This window comes from Rhyacophila brunnea, unplaced genomic scaffold (assembly GCF_057557595.1).
Source record: "Rhyacophila brunnea isolate RB1 unplaced genomic scaffold, BYU_Rbru_1.0 scaffold_11, whole genome shotgun sequence".
Taxonomy (NCBI): domain Eukaryota; kingdom Metazoa; phylum Arthropoda; class Insecta; order Trichoptera; family Rhyacophilidae; genus Rhyacophila; species Rhyacophila brunnea.
Window position 1 is genome coordinate 21,111,085 of NW_028232763.1, and position 17,614 is coordinate 21,128,698.

At 32.4% G+C, this 17,614-nt stretch overlaps 1 protein-coding gene across 1 annotated transcript in view; it reads right to left on the reverse strand.

Annotated features, from left to right (window-relative positions):
• Nucleotides 1-1,043: 1,043 nt before the first annotated feature.
• Nucleotides 1,044-17,614, reverse strand: part of LOC147078483 (kinesin-like protein CG14535) — a 536,313-nt gene continuing 519,742 nt past the window's right edge. The window contains exons 6-9 of the mRNA XM_085960022.1: nucleotides 12,858-12,951; nucleotides 6,491-6,688; nucleotides 4,935-5,153; nucleotides 1,044-3,967 (exon numbers count right to left, since the gene is read on the reverse strand). Of these exons, the coding sequence (XP_085816148.1) occupies nucleotides 1,101-3,967; nucleotides 4,935-5,153; nucleotides 6,491-6,688; nucleotides 12,858-12,951 (3,378 nt within the window). The 3' untranslated portion in view covers nucleotides 1,044-1,100. The remainder of the gene's footprint in view (nucleotides 3,968-4,934; nucleotides 5,154-6,490; nucleotides 6,689-12,857; nucleotides 12,952-17,614) is intronic.

The following is a 17,614-nucleotide window of genomic DNA, read 5'->3' on the forward strand; positions in this document are numbered from 1 at the left end:
AATAATCTTTATATTCTAATATTGTATTTAAGTATGATTAATACCTATTTAACAAAACAGTTTTTGAAAAATCTACTGGATGATATAATTGGAATGTTTTAATTACACATCGCCGGAATGAGATATTATTGTTAATTAGATTCTTTAAAATTATATTCAAAGTTGAATGGACTATAAAAACATGATAAATAATTATAATTATTTTAGTGAAGACAATAAATACACCATAGTAAAAAAGCTACATCCCTTAAAAATTTATCGATAGAAAATACAAAACTTTTAGTATTGAAATTACTAATCATAGTATCAAAAGCAGTCTCCCATTGTAAATTCGGTTATTTGGTTTTTCTTACGCAGGCGTAAATATTTTACATCTAAGTAATACATAGATACATAAATATAAATTTAAAAATAAATAATTTACAGAGAGTGTGCACCTAAAAGATGATGACTTTCAATTAAAATTTTTAATTATTGTTAAATGGGTACACTAACGTCGATGATTTTTTTTAAATATATAGCATCTCTTAACATTTTCTAAGTATTCAAGTTACGTTAAAGATAAACTTTAAAATTTCTCTAATCAATTATTGATATGATACTTAAATTCCATTTATTTCTTTGATTACCTTACTTAAGATCAGAATACATAGTTTATTTTTATTAATGAATGACTATAATCGTGATTGTAATAGCATGAGATAAACAATGAATGAACTGTACATCACACAGTTATTTAGTATCAGTATTAAAAATAATAGATTATAATAAAGAAGATTTTTATATGACGTTTATATAAAACTATAATATAGATTAAAATATAACATTTGGCAGGTCTTGTTCTTCTAAGCATTGTAGTTTGAGTCTCAGTGTAGCATTTAATCCGGTGTTCACGTCGAAGTTCGTCGCCAGCACTGAATTTAAAAACATCACGGGTCAATATTTATTATTATCTTTATGAAAAAAACAATATTACTTCAACGATAATGAAACACACACGTGTTATTCTCACAGTGCGACCAAAACTTGTTAGAAAACATTTATCATGCTGACAATAAAACATGCATTAAGATTTTATAAACCGATTTTGTTGGTTATTATTAAAAGTCACTTATTTCGGCATCGGTTTCTGCATTTTTGCAGGTAAATGGATTTCTCAACCACGAACAAAACGATCGATCATGCTGGTGCTGTTTATATTTAGCAGCAGTGTTTGCTCTATTACCTCCATGTCCATGCGGCCTGTGCGCTCTTCGTATAGAATATGAATCAATGCTTGAGCTTTCACTATCTCGCACGACACTGTCATAACCTGATTCTGCCCTTCTCGAAACTGCGGCCGGACTATGCTTAGAAGTACGCGGCGTAGAGTCGTGTCCACTGTCGTATCCGTCAGGTTTGTTGACTATTTTCGTTGAACTCAATCCAGAACTGATACTCATAAGCCTTCTATCAACCCTATCTGATAATGGCTCAATAGTAATCGCCATAGCTGATGTTGGTTTAGATTTTTCTATCTCAATATTATCATTTGTCATTGGACGTACTTCTAAATGTAATGAAGCTTTTTTTGAATCATCATAAGCTGATAACTCACTTTCAAAACATGGCGCGCCATTTCCTAGAGTCCTTTTTTCTTCTTTTAAATTAGGATTAGATGCACCGTCTGGGTGGCGTAGGGCTGCTATATTCATATGCTGCTCGTGTGTTAATTTCGTTGAATACTTTTGAAATCTTCCCGCCAAAGGTTTTTCCGGAAAAAACGATTGGTTATTGAAAGAAAAATTTAAGTCGTGCCAATCTAACGCCGATCCGGGTCTTGAAATATTTTGCTTACAGTTTTCGCAAAATTTTTCCTGAGGCTTATAAGCTGGCTCACTATAAATTGAACTATTTCCATGAAACTCTTCACCTCCGTACATCATGTCAGAGAGAGACAACGATTGACAATACGTTGGCGGCATATTCATATTTTGCTGAATCATTCCTCTATAAGTTGGTGAATTTTCAACATTGGCCATTGCTAGTCTAGACTGATACAATTCATGAAGTTTTGCTAATTCACTAAATTTATTTCTGTGTGCCTCATCTTCTTGAAAAGTACCAAGTGGCTTTTGATCACTTAAATAGTCATTATTTTCATAATCATTACTGTACAAATTATATGCTTTCTTAAGGTATGGATTTGAATTTATATGTCGGTCCATATCACTCATAACTGACATTGAATCTGTGAATGTTGATACAACTGTTAAATTTTCTTGGCTTAATATCCTAAGAGGATGTTCTTCTATATGACCTTGGTCTACTTCTGGAAGAGGATTTTCTCTGACACCCATACAGTACGCAATGTCTTCTTCGGTAACTTGAAGACAAGAATCTTGCATAGGTACCGCTTCGTAAGATTCTTCTATTTCAATAATTTCTAAAATTTCATCATCGTCATCAGCTGGACCTTTACTCATACCGTTTGCATCGATATCTCTACTATGGTTTGAAATGAGTTCATCGTTCATTCTTAGCCTCTCCTTAAGCCGAACGTCTAAACTTTCCATTGAAACTTCCCTACTACTCAGTGGTTGTATTAGTGGTAAGGCTGGAGGAATTTCAGCCATTTCTTCACTATCATCATCTTCGTCAATTTCTGGTGCAGAACAAGGGATTTTTAACTTCATGTCTGGCATAAAGCTTCCTTCAGATGGTTTATCATTTTCGCACTCTTCTTCATTTATTGTATTAGGATTAACAACATTTTTAAGGCCAGTTCGTATAACCGATTCTTCAATGAGATTTGTTTTCGATAAATCTTTTACTAATGGATAAACCTTATCGCTACCTTCATTATCTTCACACGTTTTAAACTGAGTTAGCTCTTTATATACAGTAGGTGCTTGTCCTCTGTTTTCTACTCTTGGAGCGACATGTTTTGTTTTTTGTATTTGCGTAGTTTGGTTTTCAACCCATTTTCTAATCATGCTTTTCTTATGATTATCCATATAACCATATCCAATATTTTCTCCGCCATGACCCAAAAGCAGTTCTGCTTGAAGAGGTATTTTAGGAGCTTGCATTGGACCATCAACCCACATTTCTCTTTTTTTAACATGGTGAACTTCTTTCATAAAATGTCTTGCTTCTGCCACTCTTGATTTAGAAATTCTTGGACCATCTATCCATTGTTCATCACTACTGGAAGCGGGTACTGCGGTGGTTAATTTATTGGCGCTCTCATCTCCGTTCCCAAATTTCAACGGATTTTTTCTAAGAGGTGAAGACTTTGGTGTAAAATTATGAGACGGTGATGATTTAACTGAATTACTGGCTTGCATAAGAGTCTTAATAGGTGAACCTTTTGGGGTAAGTGTTTTATGAGTTGGACTTCTTTCTTCAACAACTCGTTGCAATGTGGGTACTTTACTATACTTCTGTTCCGCGTTTGAGCCTTTTAAAACTTTATTCATAGAGCAACGATTATCACCTGAATTTAAATTTGGTATATACACAGGAGGATGTTCACCATCGGTAGCGTCATCTGAATGACCAACATAAATAACTGTATCAGCTGATAAATCACTACTCGACGGATCAGGTTCACTACTGCTAGGGGCTTTTGGTACATCTTCACCGGAACTTCCACCAGATCCAGCATTCGCAGTTGGGGTAAACTTAATTTTTCTTCTTCTCATTCTGTGTATTCTTGAAGCTAATTGAACAGTGGTTAATGTATCTGTGTAGTTTTGTTCATGTGGTGAGACATGTACTATCATGGCGGCGTGACAGGTGAGTGAACCCAGACACTCTTTTAGCACATGCGTAACGTTGTGATCCCTATACGGTAAATGCTTCTGTCCATTGAATATTGCTAATAAGATATTTCCAAGGCCGGATAACGGTATACCGCCGCTCGATTTTCCTCTTTCTGAATTGCCTAAATCTATCAGATGTAGTCGGCTTCGCCCAGCAGCAACTGCGAGAAAAAACACGAAGACGATTATAAGAATATATTCAAAGAGACTTACGTAATATTATAGCGTATAAATAGTATATTATTATATGTAATATTTACAAATTCCCAACATTACATTGTTGAAAACTATTAGTAATATTATACCTCCTAATATAAGAAAGTAATTAATATAAGAAAATTCCCTTTATTTTTTATGATAATAGAAACATTAGTACTGCATCAATTTATTATGAAAACGCTAGATATAATAAGTGTGCTATGCTAAATTATACTTTTAATTTACGAAAGTTTAGTACTATACAGTAATTGATTTTTTCATCCAGTTTTCACCATTATTATTATTATATTAGGTATATCTAAAAATGGTACATATTAAAACACAAATTTGATTTATTAAAATGTTGTAAAAATGATATTCGGTACTTATCGCAAAGGAATTATTTTTTGAACATACATTGAGATATTTAATGAGCTTTTATTTATTTTTAATCAATACTGAACAGACACGTGACATAAGAATGTTAAAAAAAATATTATTCTGAAATATCCTAGAAAACATTTAATATAAGAAGTCATAAAAAACTTCACGCTAAACCTCACTCGATTTAATTCGCATAAATCTTAGGTTGCCCAATAGCCCAGGAGCTAGGCGAGTCCCACTTGGTATAACTTATTTTAAGTTTCTTGAGGTATTTGATAATTACGTAGCTTATTACTATTAATATTTAAACTCTGCAATAATAAGTAATTGTTTATCAATGTGGTAAACAGCTAAACAAATACAAATTATTATAGATAAAAGTATGCCATGTATTAAATATACTGTCATTATGTTAAAATATGTTAAGTGGCATAGGTTTTTATACTTCTATGGTTTTTATAGTGATGATTGTACTTGACAAAATATATAATATGGTGATATTGTTATGCTGACTAATTAAATATGTCATAATAGTAGATTTCTCACCAGCTCCTTTACTGCCGATGCTGTATTGATAGACGTGGAGAGTGTACAGAAGATGGCTGTCTCTCCCTTCCTCTTTGCCTGGTCCTCTGTTGGCCAGCGCGACGTCCAAATAAAACGCAGCCTTCTCCGCAGTCTGAACCCTGAGTTCAGATTGGTTCTGAAGTTTGGTGCCAATCAATGGATCGTCTCGAAGGTAAACTCCGGGAGATTGCTCATTATCTGTTAACAAACGAATATGGTATTACTTAACTTAAGAGTCACATACATTTAAATTATATTAAAATATTAAAAAGCAATAATTTAAAGCAGTGATGGGCGACCATTTTTTTCATGGGGACCAAATTAAATTAATATTCAAATCGATTATTTCACAAATCTGTTTAAAAGATTGCTGTCGGGCCGCAGATAATCATGTTGTGGACTTCATGCGGCCCGCGGGCCACGGATAGCTTTTACTGATTAAAAGTATAATTGTAAAACAATAATTTATTTTGAGATTTTAATTGTACCGTTAGACGCTAGATTATCTTTTGAGAAGGTTAGTTACTTATATGCTGTTAGATTATTTATAAATTAATTTATAAAATTCAGAGGTACTGTGATTCAGTTTTTATATTCTATGTAGATAATATTATACTCTCTCTAAAGTTGTTAACTATTTCATATACCCATTTGATTTAGCAGACTCGATATATTATGGCATGCATGTCAGTAACAATACCAGTTATTTGAGCGATCAGAATTATTTTATTCACAACATAAGATAGAAGTGAACCGCGAAAATGTTGTTAAAATAAATTTAAATTTCATTGTTAGGTTTATTAATAAATATAAATATTCCACTTGCAGCAGAGTTTTAAATATTTAATCAATATTAAGGCCCCTGGGTGGAGAATTGAATAAAATATTTAATATTTAATGAATGTCGAGTGTATTTGGATGGACAACAGGTTGAACAAAAGGGTAACAGTTACTATTACTCATAAAAAATATGTGAAAACACCTTCTAGTCTTTGAAGACATATTATGTTCCCTCTTTTAGTGAATGATGCTATATATTATATAAATGTAAGTCCCGAAGGCCGAAATCCCGAAGGCCGAAATCCCGAATGCTGAAATCCCGAATGGCCGAAATCCCGAATGGCCGAAATCCCGAAAGCCTAAATCCCGAAAGCCGAAATCCCGAAAGCCGAGATCCCGAATACCGAAATCCCAAACGCAGAAATCCCAAATGGCCGAAATCCTGAATGGCCGGAATCACGAAGAATTCTACAAAAAATGGGTTTTGTCTCTCTTTTTAAAATTGCGCAATTATTGATGTTTGTATTTTTTTATTTTTCGGGATTTCGGCCTTCGGGATTCCGGCCATTCGGGATTTCAGCATTCGGGATTTCGGCATTCGGGATTTCGGCCTTCGGGATTTCGGCTTTCGGGATTTAGGCTTTCGGGGTTTCGGCCATTCGGGATTTCAGCATTCGGGATTTCGGCCTTCGGGATTCCGTCTGGCACCCCTTAAAAATATATATTATAGAAACAAAATATATAAAATATCTAACCGGTAGCGTGAGCAGCAAGAAGATCTCTTAATTGATTGGTGTGTCCACATAATTCGACTGCGCTGGCCCTGACGGAAAATCGAGTTCCGCATCGAGCTCTTCGTTCTCCAATTCCTTTGAATAGCCAAGAGATGGCGCAAGGCATGGCTCCAAGACCGCTAGGGCTTGAGGCACTTCCTACCATGGTGTAGGATTTACCTGTGTAATAAAAGAATTATACGTGTTATTCATCTTATAGGTATACGTTACAAACAATTTCATCAACAGTGGTTTTGTCATGGGACTTTTAAGACGATTGAGTTTTCATGCAATATAGATAGGCAGGTGTGAATTAGGGGTATTTTGTGAACTATAACAAAAATATACCTCCTGATCAGAGTGAATTAATTATATAAGCTTTGATTGACTGAATGATATGACATTGTATGACACAAAATTGAGTTAAGTATATATTATTTACTCATTATGTTTCAAAGATATTTTAAATTCTAAAACTATTTAGGTACTATGTAATTAGTCATAATGTAATAGTAAAAGGTAGATTTTGTTTTAACTGTTATACAATAAGTTTTTCGCCAAAATGAAGCAAAATAACATAAAAAAATTTAATTATAAAATACAGCAATTTACATAAACTATACGCCGATAATTATATAGATCATAATTAATGATACCTACATAACATATTAAAGTATATTTAACATACATAAATTGGAACACATCAGAACCATTTCTATTAAAAAAACTTGAACGCATAGTGTTTACATTTTTTTCCGTAATTAGAATTGCACATATTTCCTAAATGGATGCAGGTGTGAGTCCCGTTTGGTATAAATATTTTTCAATAATGTATGTTAATAGGGATATTTTTATATACTGAAATCAAATGTATCTTAATAGGTATGTATATAAGTTCGAAACTAGAGTCTGTCAAGATTCACATGTTGTTTTTGGACGCAGAATAATAACTTAATATGTTTATAGCAAGGATTTTAGCAAGTGGTTAACATCTATTTCTCGTGGAAAAATCTGTTACGAAACCTCTGTGGGAGGTGGCCGCGATCCGGATCACCGGATAGCTGAGGCAATAGAAAAAGATATTTCCCATTTATTTAAAATATTGTATGTTAGATAATAACGAATGCTATATTTTAAAATCTTATGCACGTATTATTCATTTTTTTAAATGAAAATAAATATAATTAATCTTATAGCCTAGATATATATTATATTTAATCCTTGGTCGGGGACCAAGTTCACATTATGGACAAAATGTTGTATTTGTCATTGTTACTTCAACTGTCATCACATTAACAACTCTTCCAGTGTCAAATTTTCACTTTTCCCAAATCCCATGTTTTTACTGTAGACTGTAGAGTGTACACAAACTTGACAAACAGAAAAGCAAAGCACGAGAGACACGACCGAAAATTAATACAAGTGTACTTAAGTTTGGAGCGTAGTACTAGGCAAATACTTGAGTCGGAAAGTTATGATTTGTCTCATCAGGAAGGTTGTCACGACAACAATTGAAAAACTTTGGCAATCTGACCCGCGGCGTGAGCCAACTTTAAACCTTTACGTCAACCGGAGCTTTCGCGATTTACATCACATAATCATCAATTTACATGCAAACTCGGTTTGTTGAAAGCGTAAAACGGTAGACGGAAGTACATCTGCATCCATATACCCAGATACCTATGAAAATGCATAGGTATTTTAGATATAGGATGATTATTATGTAAAAAATCAAAATAATTTATATTGTGTTGTGTGGTTATTTAGAGCTAAAATATTATGAGGGCTTATTAGAGCTTATTTTGTATTAATTTTCCTTTTTAACTTAATACCCGTGGCTTACTGTCAAATTATAAAGCTAAATCATTCGAAAAATTCCATTAGAGATAACATTCTCAATCCTAGGATTTAAGAATTGATAAAACAGTTTCCACTTGTCCTTAATTTTATGTATTACCTACTGAAATAGTTAGGTAAGGTAGGGTAAGCCAATTTTTGGGGCAAGTGCGTACCTGACCTATTATTTCCAAGTGACGATACTAGGAAGTACCTACTGATATCTATGTAAATAGCTTCTAGGAGAAAGGTTCTATGAATGGGACAGAGTCCGAATGGGAGATACCAATTCTCAATAGGCTTTTTCGCTACTTTGTAAAGAAATTTGGGAAAAATACAGTATAATTACGCCATCAATGTGACTCCTTTCTGTAAAGAAAATTAATTCCTTCACAACGGTAAAATTTTATATCTAGTTGCTTTACACATAGCATGGTACGGTTAAAACAACCTTCCTTATACATATTATGTTTATAGACTATTTTTTAATTTATTTATCAATAACAATTTAAAACTAATAAATAAGCAATGGTAGTTAATATTTTTACATAATAATATAAACTAAAGGTGCGACAAAAATACTTTCAGCAAAGCGAGTGTGCTGACCATTATTATCCTTATTATTTCGTTTTATTAAAATACAAAAAACTAAATAGTATCATCAGGTACAAAACGTAATATCTAGTGAACTATATCATAATACAATTATCGAATAAGTACCTACTAATAAAGCTTACGACTGATTAATTTGGATTGTTTGTTAGTTCTAATAACATATCGTTCCGCTGAGAATAAATTAACAGTGGAAAACAATAACTACGATATGTATTTGTCTTGATTTATCTATAATGTATGAGAGAAAACATATGTAAATTTGTAGTAGAAAGCGAGATAGGGCGAAGACGTGTTAAGGGATAAGTTAAGAGAAAATATACAGGTAAACGCAATTTCTTATTTCGAAAAATATACTTACACGTAGATAAAGAAATCGTTTATTTTAATCGGGTCGTGAAAGAAAATAATTGATAATAGAATAAGCGATTATTATTAGCTGTGCCTCTTTTCTTGAATCATATTTCTGACGATAAATGTGATTAGTGACATGATGAATTTATATTGTAAATCTATGATGAGACATACTTTATTCAAAGGTATCTACATAAATTGCAGAGATTTGAGCAGGTGAAGAGGTACTAGATGGAAAGAATCAGCATGTCGGATAGCTCTCTCAGGTTTCAGTTACAAAAGGATGAAGTAAAAACTTGCTCTAGGATTGGAACCGCAAAAACATGCAAACTAAATCGCTTTCCTTTGTTTTCGTTTTATTTTGCAACTTTGAATTTAGAACTAATTGTCTGATTGCATGCAATGGGGAAATTATTCATTTTTATTGCCATATTGAATAGTATTTTTCCACAAAGCGTGTAAATATTTATGGAATTTATTAGGAACATGTAAAATAATATTTTATAAACGATTATGTAGTTTTATTAAGTGTTGTTTTGTTAGCCACTGAAATACCATATGTTATTATTTTCTTTCACGTATTTTTTCTTCATCTTTAATCTGACTTTATTTTAATAAAACCTAAATCATGTAAAAAAAAACGTATAAATAGGTATATTATAACAAAATAATACCTATTGGAATCGAAAATAAAGCGTTTTAATTTACTAGGTACATATAACTGTGACCAGAATGTATATAATTTTACCTCACACAAATCTAGTTACAAATTTCGAAGATTCGAAGATACCAAACAATAACTATGGTATGAAATTAGACATTTAAAAGCACTTCTGTTTTTAGTTTTTTGTAAACCAACATTTTCGTTAACCTGAAACCCGCCAGTAGACTGAATAATGGGAACGCAGCATTTTTTGCACTGAAGAGTCTTTTAGCAGGACGAAGAAAACGAAATTTCAGGTATACAAAAAGACCGTGAAACCTATAGTTTTGTATGGGAATCAATCCAAAAAAAAATGATAAATTAGACAAGGCTATTTAAGTTTTTTGAATTAAATACTTTGGCCAGTTAAAAAAAACCTGAGGTGGCATATCCTTATTAACGATGAGGTTTTAAAGAAATTTAAGCCCAATATAGTTTTTTTTTTTTTTAGAATTATTAATAACCATATCCTTGCTTTTTCGTACAAGGTGGTTGTTAGTAATTTTGAACAATCACAAACACCCAGACTTTGAGAAAAACACATAAATGTTTTTGTCATGACCGGGAATCGAACCCAGGAACTCTCGGGTGGACGGCGAGCGCCTTACCCACTGCACCACGAGAGCCGCCCAATATAGTTCAAATCTTTCTTAAAAGTGTTACTCCCGTTGTTACATGTGATAGATGTAGATTCTAGAGCTATCTCTATAAGGTTTATGAAGGAACTCCATTAGGCACTCGACCCTTGGGACGCCCGTGAAGGAGATGGACAAAAAAGGTCAAAAGAGACGCTGAGAGAATGAGTGTAACTGACCGTAGATGAATATTGCTCGAGATATATACCCTGGAAGATGGTTGTGGACTTATACATGGACATCAATGATCCGTAGTACTAGTGTCAGTAATTGAAATAATTAATTGCAAAAAATATATACGTATTGATTGGGTTATAAGCGCATAGCAAGTACTCATATTCATTACCTACCACTGGCTGAATTTTATTATTCACTATGTTTATTATAATTTGGTAATATTTTTCATATAAGTAACTTGTCTGAATGTATTTACTGTATGTAGGTACATATGATTCTAAAACACTGTGCTTTATACAAGCATATTATGTTCGCTTGGTTTAACATTTCAGTAATGATTATTCTGCATTTAAATCCTATGTGATTGCTATATTGTAATTATGCTAGATTCATTTTGGTAACTAGCTGCTGTAATCCAGTCCTTATTCTAAGAGTATCGAATGTCTACTTTCAGTTACCCTCGAAGCTTTCCTTTCGTCAATGATAGAGGGGTTTAGTTTTAAGCACCTTACTATTATGATCCACCTGCTTGCAAATATCGTTTGTGTCAGTCTTTGGCAAGGCGAATAGGGTAGTACTAAAATATCTTCGTTACTCGGGCTTATAAGAGGATTACAAAGGAAAACAATTAAATCGATCCAGTTTTGGTGCTGTCATTATTTTACAATATGCAGTCACATTGAAATGTCTTTTAAGTGATCGTAGAACGTATTTACAATAAAGTTTGAATTTATAAACAATAAGATAAGTGATATATTGAAAACAGGTTGATATTATAAACTTTACAACGGATTAGTAATATTTTAGAAAATATAATATAGTTATATAAGGTAATCATGTTAATGTGACTTATATTTAGAAATAATGACCGCACAGGACGAAGAAGTATTTCGTATCCCAAGTGTCATAATTTTTATTTATGTCAAAAAACAAGATCATTCACAGAAGTATAAAACATTGATTTTTAAATGAAGTTACCAATAAGGTCCCAGAGAGAAGATTATTAATAATTGCATATAATGGATAGAGGAATTAAAACGAGTGCAAAACCACAGTTTGTCGCCCACGATGGCCGAGTGGCTTACGCATTGGCTTATAATGTTGTGAGTCCCAGGCTCTAATCTTGAGTCTGAAAAATACACAATATACTGTTTTTCAATTGGTGTTTTGAATCAGAGTATGGACCTAATAGGTAGAGCAAGTGGCTTCCTACATACATTTCTCGTAAAAACAAAAATCTGTTAACCCAAACCTCCACTCTGTGGAGGACCATTTATGATCATCTTAGAATAAGACATGGTGTATAATAATAATAAAAAGTAAATCGCCATAGAATAAAAAATAAAAAAAACAAAAAAGGCAGGCAATATAAGAAAAAAAATAGATTTTTTAAAGAGGGAAGGGAAGAAAAAAGTTCGAATAAATAGTTATATTCATAAGATACTTCACCAAATTTAAAGTGTACAGACATGATTATTTTCTGTTGAATCCTTTACTAAGAAAAACGTAAGAATATGTAAAATTGCAGGTTACTATTATAGGTCTCAAGATCCAAAAATTTCAGAATGATTATTGAAAATAGAATTTCTCCATCAATGTCATCGATCACTCTTTTCTGTGCCTGTTACTGGCTAGAATATATTTTGATTATTTTAAATACTAAATAACGTTGAACTAAAAATATATTAGAGTAAATATTATACTTTTACAATGTGGTAATTTTTAAACGCCGAAATGCATATATTGCTTAATATATAGTTCTATTCTATTATTATTGTACTATCACCATATTATTGTGTGGCATTCCGAGAAATATGATCTTTAATATTGTTATTATCATTCAAAGGTAAATTTCTGGTAAGTATTAGGGCTCTAAAATCAGAGAGAATGGTTTGGACTCAGCACCCCACCCTTCCGCGACACACGGAGAAAGGTGGGTAAGATCGTAACCGACGTCTAATGATGAATATGGCACAGAAAGGAGAAGAAGATTATTATAAATAAAAATATACAAAATGATTTAGTTACTCACCAAGTCCAGTGTGTCCAAAACAAAATAGACACCCGTCTGATCCATTAATGACAGCGTGGATGACGTCAGTTAATGCGCTTGTACAAATTTCCGTCTGTAAAAAAATGATAAATAATTTAAAACACCCGAAAAATAATTAGTAAATAATTAAAACAAAACACAATATTTAGTAGTAGATATAGAATAATCATTCTAATGTTTAATGTATTTATATTTGATTGTATATAATAGCAATAACAGTAATAAAATAAGTTTCATGTTCGTTGCGATCGGTCTTGTATAATGTGGTTGTTGATTTTGGTTGCTATGGTTTTCTACTCTTATATTTTCTGCCTGTCGCCGGTGTTGCTATCTCTGCTGCAACACTAGTAATTCATTTTTTTTTTAATAATGTAATTAAAGTGGATCCACAAAATGTGCACTAAATATTGTGTTATAATACAATGCATATATAATATGAATTGACAATTAACACCATAAAAGAAAATAAATAGTTATTGTGACTATAGATCGGTGGTCGGGAAACTGTTGACACAGAAAAGCCATATATATATATTTAAATAAAAACGATTTAGTTTTCGTCATTGGAGACACGGATTTTTTTTAGCAATTCAAACGGTGGAAAACGTGGATCACTCGTAAGTTGAAAATAATTATGTCTGCATTATATACCTATATTCTATAATCAAATTGCGGCTGTTAGATATATAATTTCCCTAATATAACCTAATATAATTTAACATAACCTAACCTAACTACCCCTTAAACACATACACTGCCGTTGTATCTATAGAATGTATAAAATGAGAATTAAATTTCTCATCTGTATATGAATGGGGAGAAATCCAAACAACTGAGCCTAGCGTCGAGACCTTACTAAGCCCAATATGTCATTTTTGGGGGCGTTTATCCCACCTACCAAGCTGTTGAAAACTCACCGCTATGGCTTAAAACTCTACCACCGTGTCTCTAGTGATAACTATTTCTTGAAAATATGCTTTTATTTGTATGGGTGACAATATTATTTAGGAGAGATCCTGACGCCAAATATCGTAAATGTTATAGTTTAGAATGATACATTATAATTTAGAATACGTTATAGTTTAAATTTTATCGTGATTATGTTTGGTGTAGGTGATTCAAATAGTAGAGTACATTGGCCAGAATCCAATGGATACAGGTTGATGTCCCACCCATTAACGATATATTTTTGTAATACTCACATAGGTGTATTTCTGAGGTATTCCAATTTATGGATATTTTTGTTAAAGTAACTAGAACTCACATATTACACACAATTTAATATTATTTATAACCGGTTCCATCACTTTCAATGGGAAATTGTCAATTGATACAAACATACAACGTAACAGCTATCTACAATATTCTTTCTTTTTTCTTTCGACCATTTCCGATCATACGGGCCTCCACAGAGTGGAGGTTTGTGTTAACAGATTTTATTTTTACGAGAAATAGATGTCAGCCACTTGCTCAACCTATTAGGTCCATACTCTGACTCATACACAAATTGAAAAACAATATGTGTACTTGCCAGACCCAATTCGAACCTGAGACCCTCGACTCTATAGGCCGGCGTTTTAGTATAGTACTAAATATTATTGTGTTTTATTATATTTAATACAATGCGTTTCCAACAAAAATTGACAGTTAACACTATTAAAGACATGTCCTGGAAATTGTACGTATGCAGTTTACCGTAGCCTATTGTATAAGAAACAGATAACCATATAGCATTGACATCACATTCATATCTAAATAAAACACTTAACAATATTTATTAAAAAGTGTTATGTCCTGGGATCAGTGGCAGTATTGAGTGAGCATGAGTGAATTACACCTTAACGTTTGACCTTCGACCATCGTTGACGGCGGACAATAGAATTAATTTGTTTTATTTTTTTTCAAAATAATTAGAATTTGCCTAATGGATTTTCTTTTGTCTATTATTGAAAATTCTTATAGACCTACAAACTTATCTGAAGAATGGGATAGTGGAGCCGCTGTCGAAAACTACCCAATCAAGACTCGTAACTAGACAAAATCTGACATACAAATGACATTTTCAAAATGGCGTCCTATATAGTAGTTCGTAGTTCCATTTTTGGCCATTCTTAAGTTAAGTTTGTAGGTCTGTAAGCGTAAACCGATACTTTTTTGTTTTTGTTTTTGGACTCAGAACAAATAAAAACTTCTACATTATAATGTTCTAATTTATTAATTATAATGTAGGTATCAAATATGTGATTATTATGTTAATTTACAGTGGATTATTATAGTAGGTAGCCAAAACTATTAATATAACAAAACTAATACTATATTAATAATATACTATCCAAACCTAATAATATAACAAAACCACCTTGATAGAAGGGAAAAACTAGAAAATAGGTAAATAAATCAGTCAGAAATACAATCGTACCGTACCTATATATTTATATATAATTCTGAATTATCTAAAAGTAGCTTAGCAAGTGCTCAAGTCAAATCAATCAAATATCTGATAATAATGATAGCGTTATTATGAGATATAGATATATATTGAATCTATTAATTTATAATATTAATGTTACCAGGTTACTTCACGGTGAAATATTCTACGAAATTTTTTGATTTCAATGCTATACAGATCTTTCATATACAGTACCTCACCGACTGCATAATTATGGATTATTTACGTGTAACCGATTATAGGATGTTTATAGTTTGTTGTCATAGACACCTTTATATTATATGATTGAATGAATGAATAAATTAATTATTACGACAGTAAAACTTAAGGCTATATCTCAGCTGAGGCATTGTCTAAAAATATTGAGACTAGGCGATGCACGGATTGTGCAAAAGACGCGTGCCGAACGAAATATAATTTGTCATAAAAATCCAACATGCGTCCATTTAATGTTATGTTTATTGTTTATATTACTAATAATAATAGTGTATTCATTAACATGTTTTCTTTTTCAAGTACATGCGGAACGTTTTTAAGTCATCTTTACACGATTTAAGAATATATTCCTCCGACGCCATCACAAAACAAATTGACGTGCTCAAAAGTCGACTATCGCTCTCCGAATGGCAACGCGGCTGAAGTTACATCCCACATAGTGTTGAAAATTATTTTCCGTTTCAATTATGTACACTCTTAACTCGCTTTTACTTCGAAATATCAACAATTTATTATCAGAATATTTTCTTGGAAAAATCCATTTATAAAAAAAATACAAATAGAGACCAACTTAAATACCATTCATTGCGAATCTTTGATATGTTTTACAATCGTATAAATACACTGGCAGTGGATATACTAGATATAAATAATTTTGCGTATCAGACCTTGAAGGTGGTTGATTAGGGAGGCGGCCATCCCCTTAACCGGGGTTAATTTGTTATGCAGGCGTTTGCGTCGCTTATCGTCAATTCTCGCACCGCCTCTCGTATGCCCTATCGGAGTGAGCTAATTTATAGCCACGGGAGTTCCCTTGTTAACAGGAGGCGCCCTGATTAACGGAGCCGAAAATTTTGCGGCTGGCATTAACAATATTGAGACCGATCTGGAGGTATAGATATCGTGTGTCTCATCTCTGTGACAATGTCCGTCTCTATGATTATGTCAGTTAACCGTAATGAGAATCGATCCATAGAGAAATATTTACTACTTATCTGATCCATTGAAGCATAAGCTTGTTTAGATTTTAAAATGAGAATACGTCAATTTTATTATAGTACCTAATAATTAATGTTAGGAAATATTCAAATATTTTTATTATTACAGTGCATCTACGTATTACCTGTATCATGTGTTCATAATATATTGATAATTATATAAATTTTATCATGGCCTATATAATAAATAAGAAAATTTCTCATGTAAAATAATAGAAAAAGATTGCCTAAAGTGCTCATAGAAAATTTGTTTCTAATTCCATCATCATCTTTTTACTGCCAAGGAAAATGTTTGGGTATGTAAAAGTATTATTTCTATAATTAACAATAACTTATGAAATCACCCGAATGATCTTATAAAACTATTCAATAAATATTTTTCATGTTTTGCAAAATGTTCCTTATTATATTAACTACCAAAATATAGTATACACTATTCACGCATAATAATTAGGTAATAACTATTTTTTCAGTACGAATGCAAAACGAAGGCAACATTATTTTACCTGCGCAGAAGATTTCTGCGCAGTTCCCAGGTTTCAAAATTTGGAAATTGTAAAATGATATCTACTTACCCATAGGATAAACAAATGCAGGTTAAAAAAACATTTTGTGCAAATCATAATGTCATTACCAAATTATTATACTTATAATAATATTGTTCTCAATTACTCATGTACAAATTATTAAATACCTTCACAATTTTCATTAAAATTACACGTAGTTTAGTTATAATGCACCTGTTTTTGTTCAATGCACATTGTTTATCTAGGGTCCCTTGTCACAAACAGTAATAACACGAGCGACGAAATAAAACGCCGAATCAACCTCGCTAACAGGTGCTATTTTGGTCTCCAAAAGCTTCTAAAGAACAAAGCACTCACCAGGAAAACCAAAACAACCTTATATAAAACTATCCTGCGCCCAGTATTCATATATGGATCAGAATGCTGGGCACTCAGCAAACAGGATGAGCGAAGTATGGATATCTTTGAGAGGAGAGTTTTGAGAAGAATCTTTGAGGCTGTTCAAGAAGATGACATTTGGACGGCAATGTTTAATGAGGAGCTAGC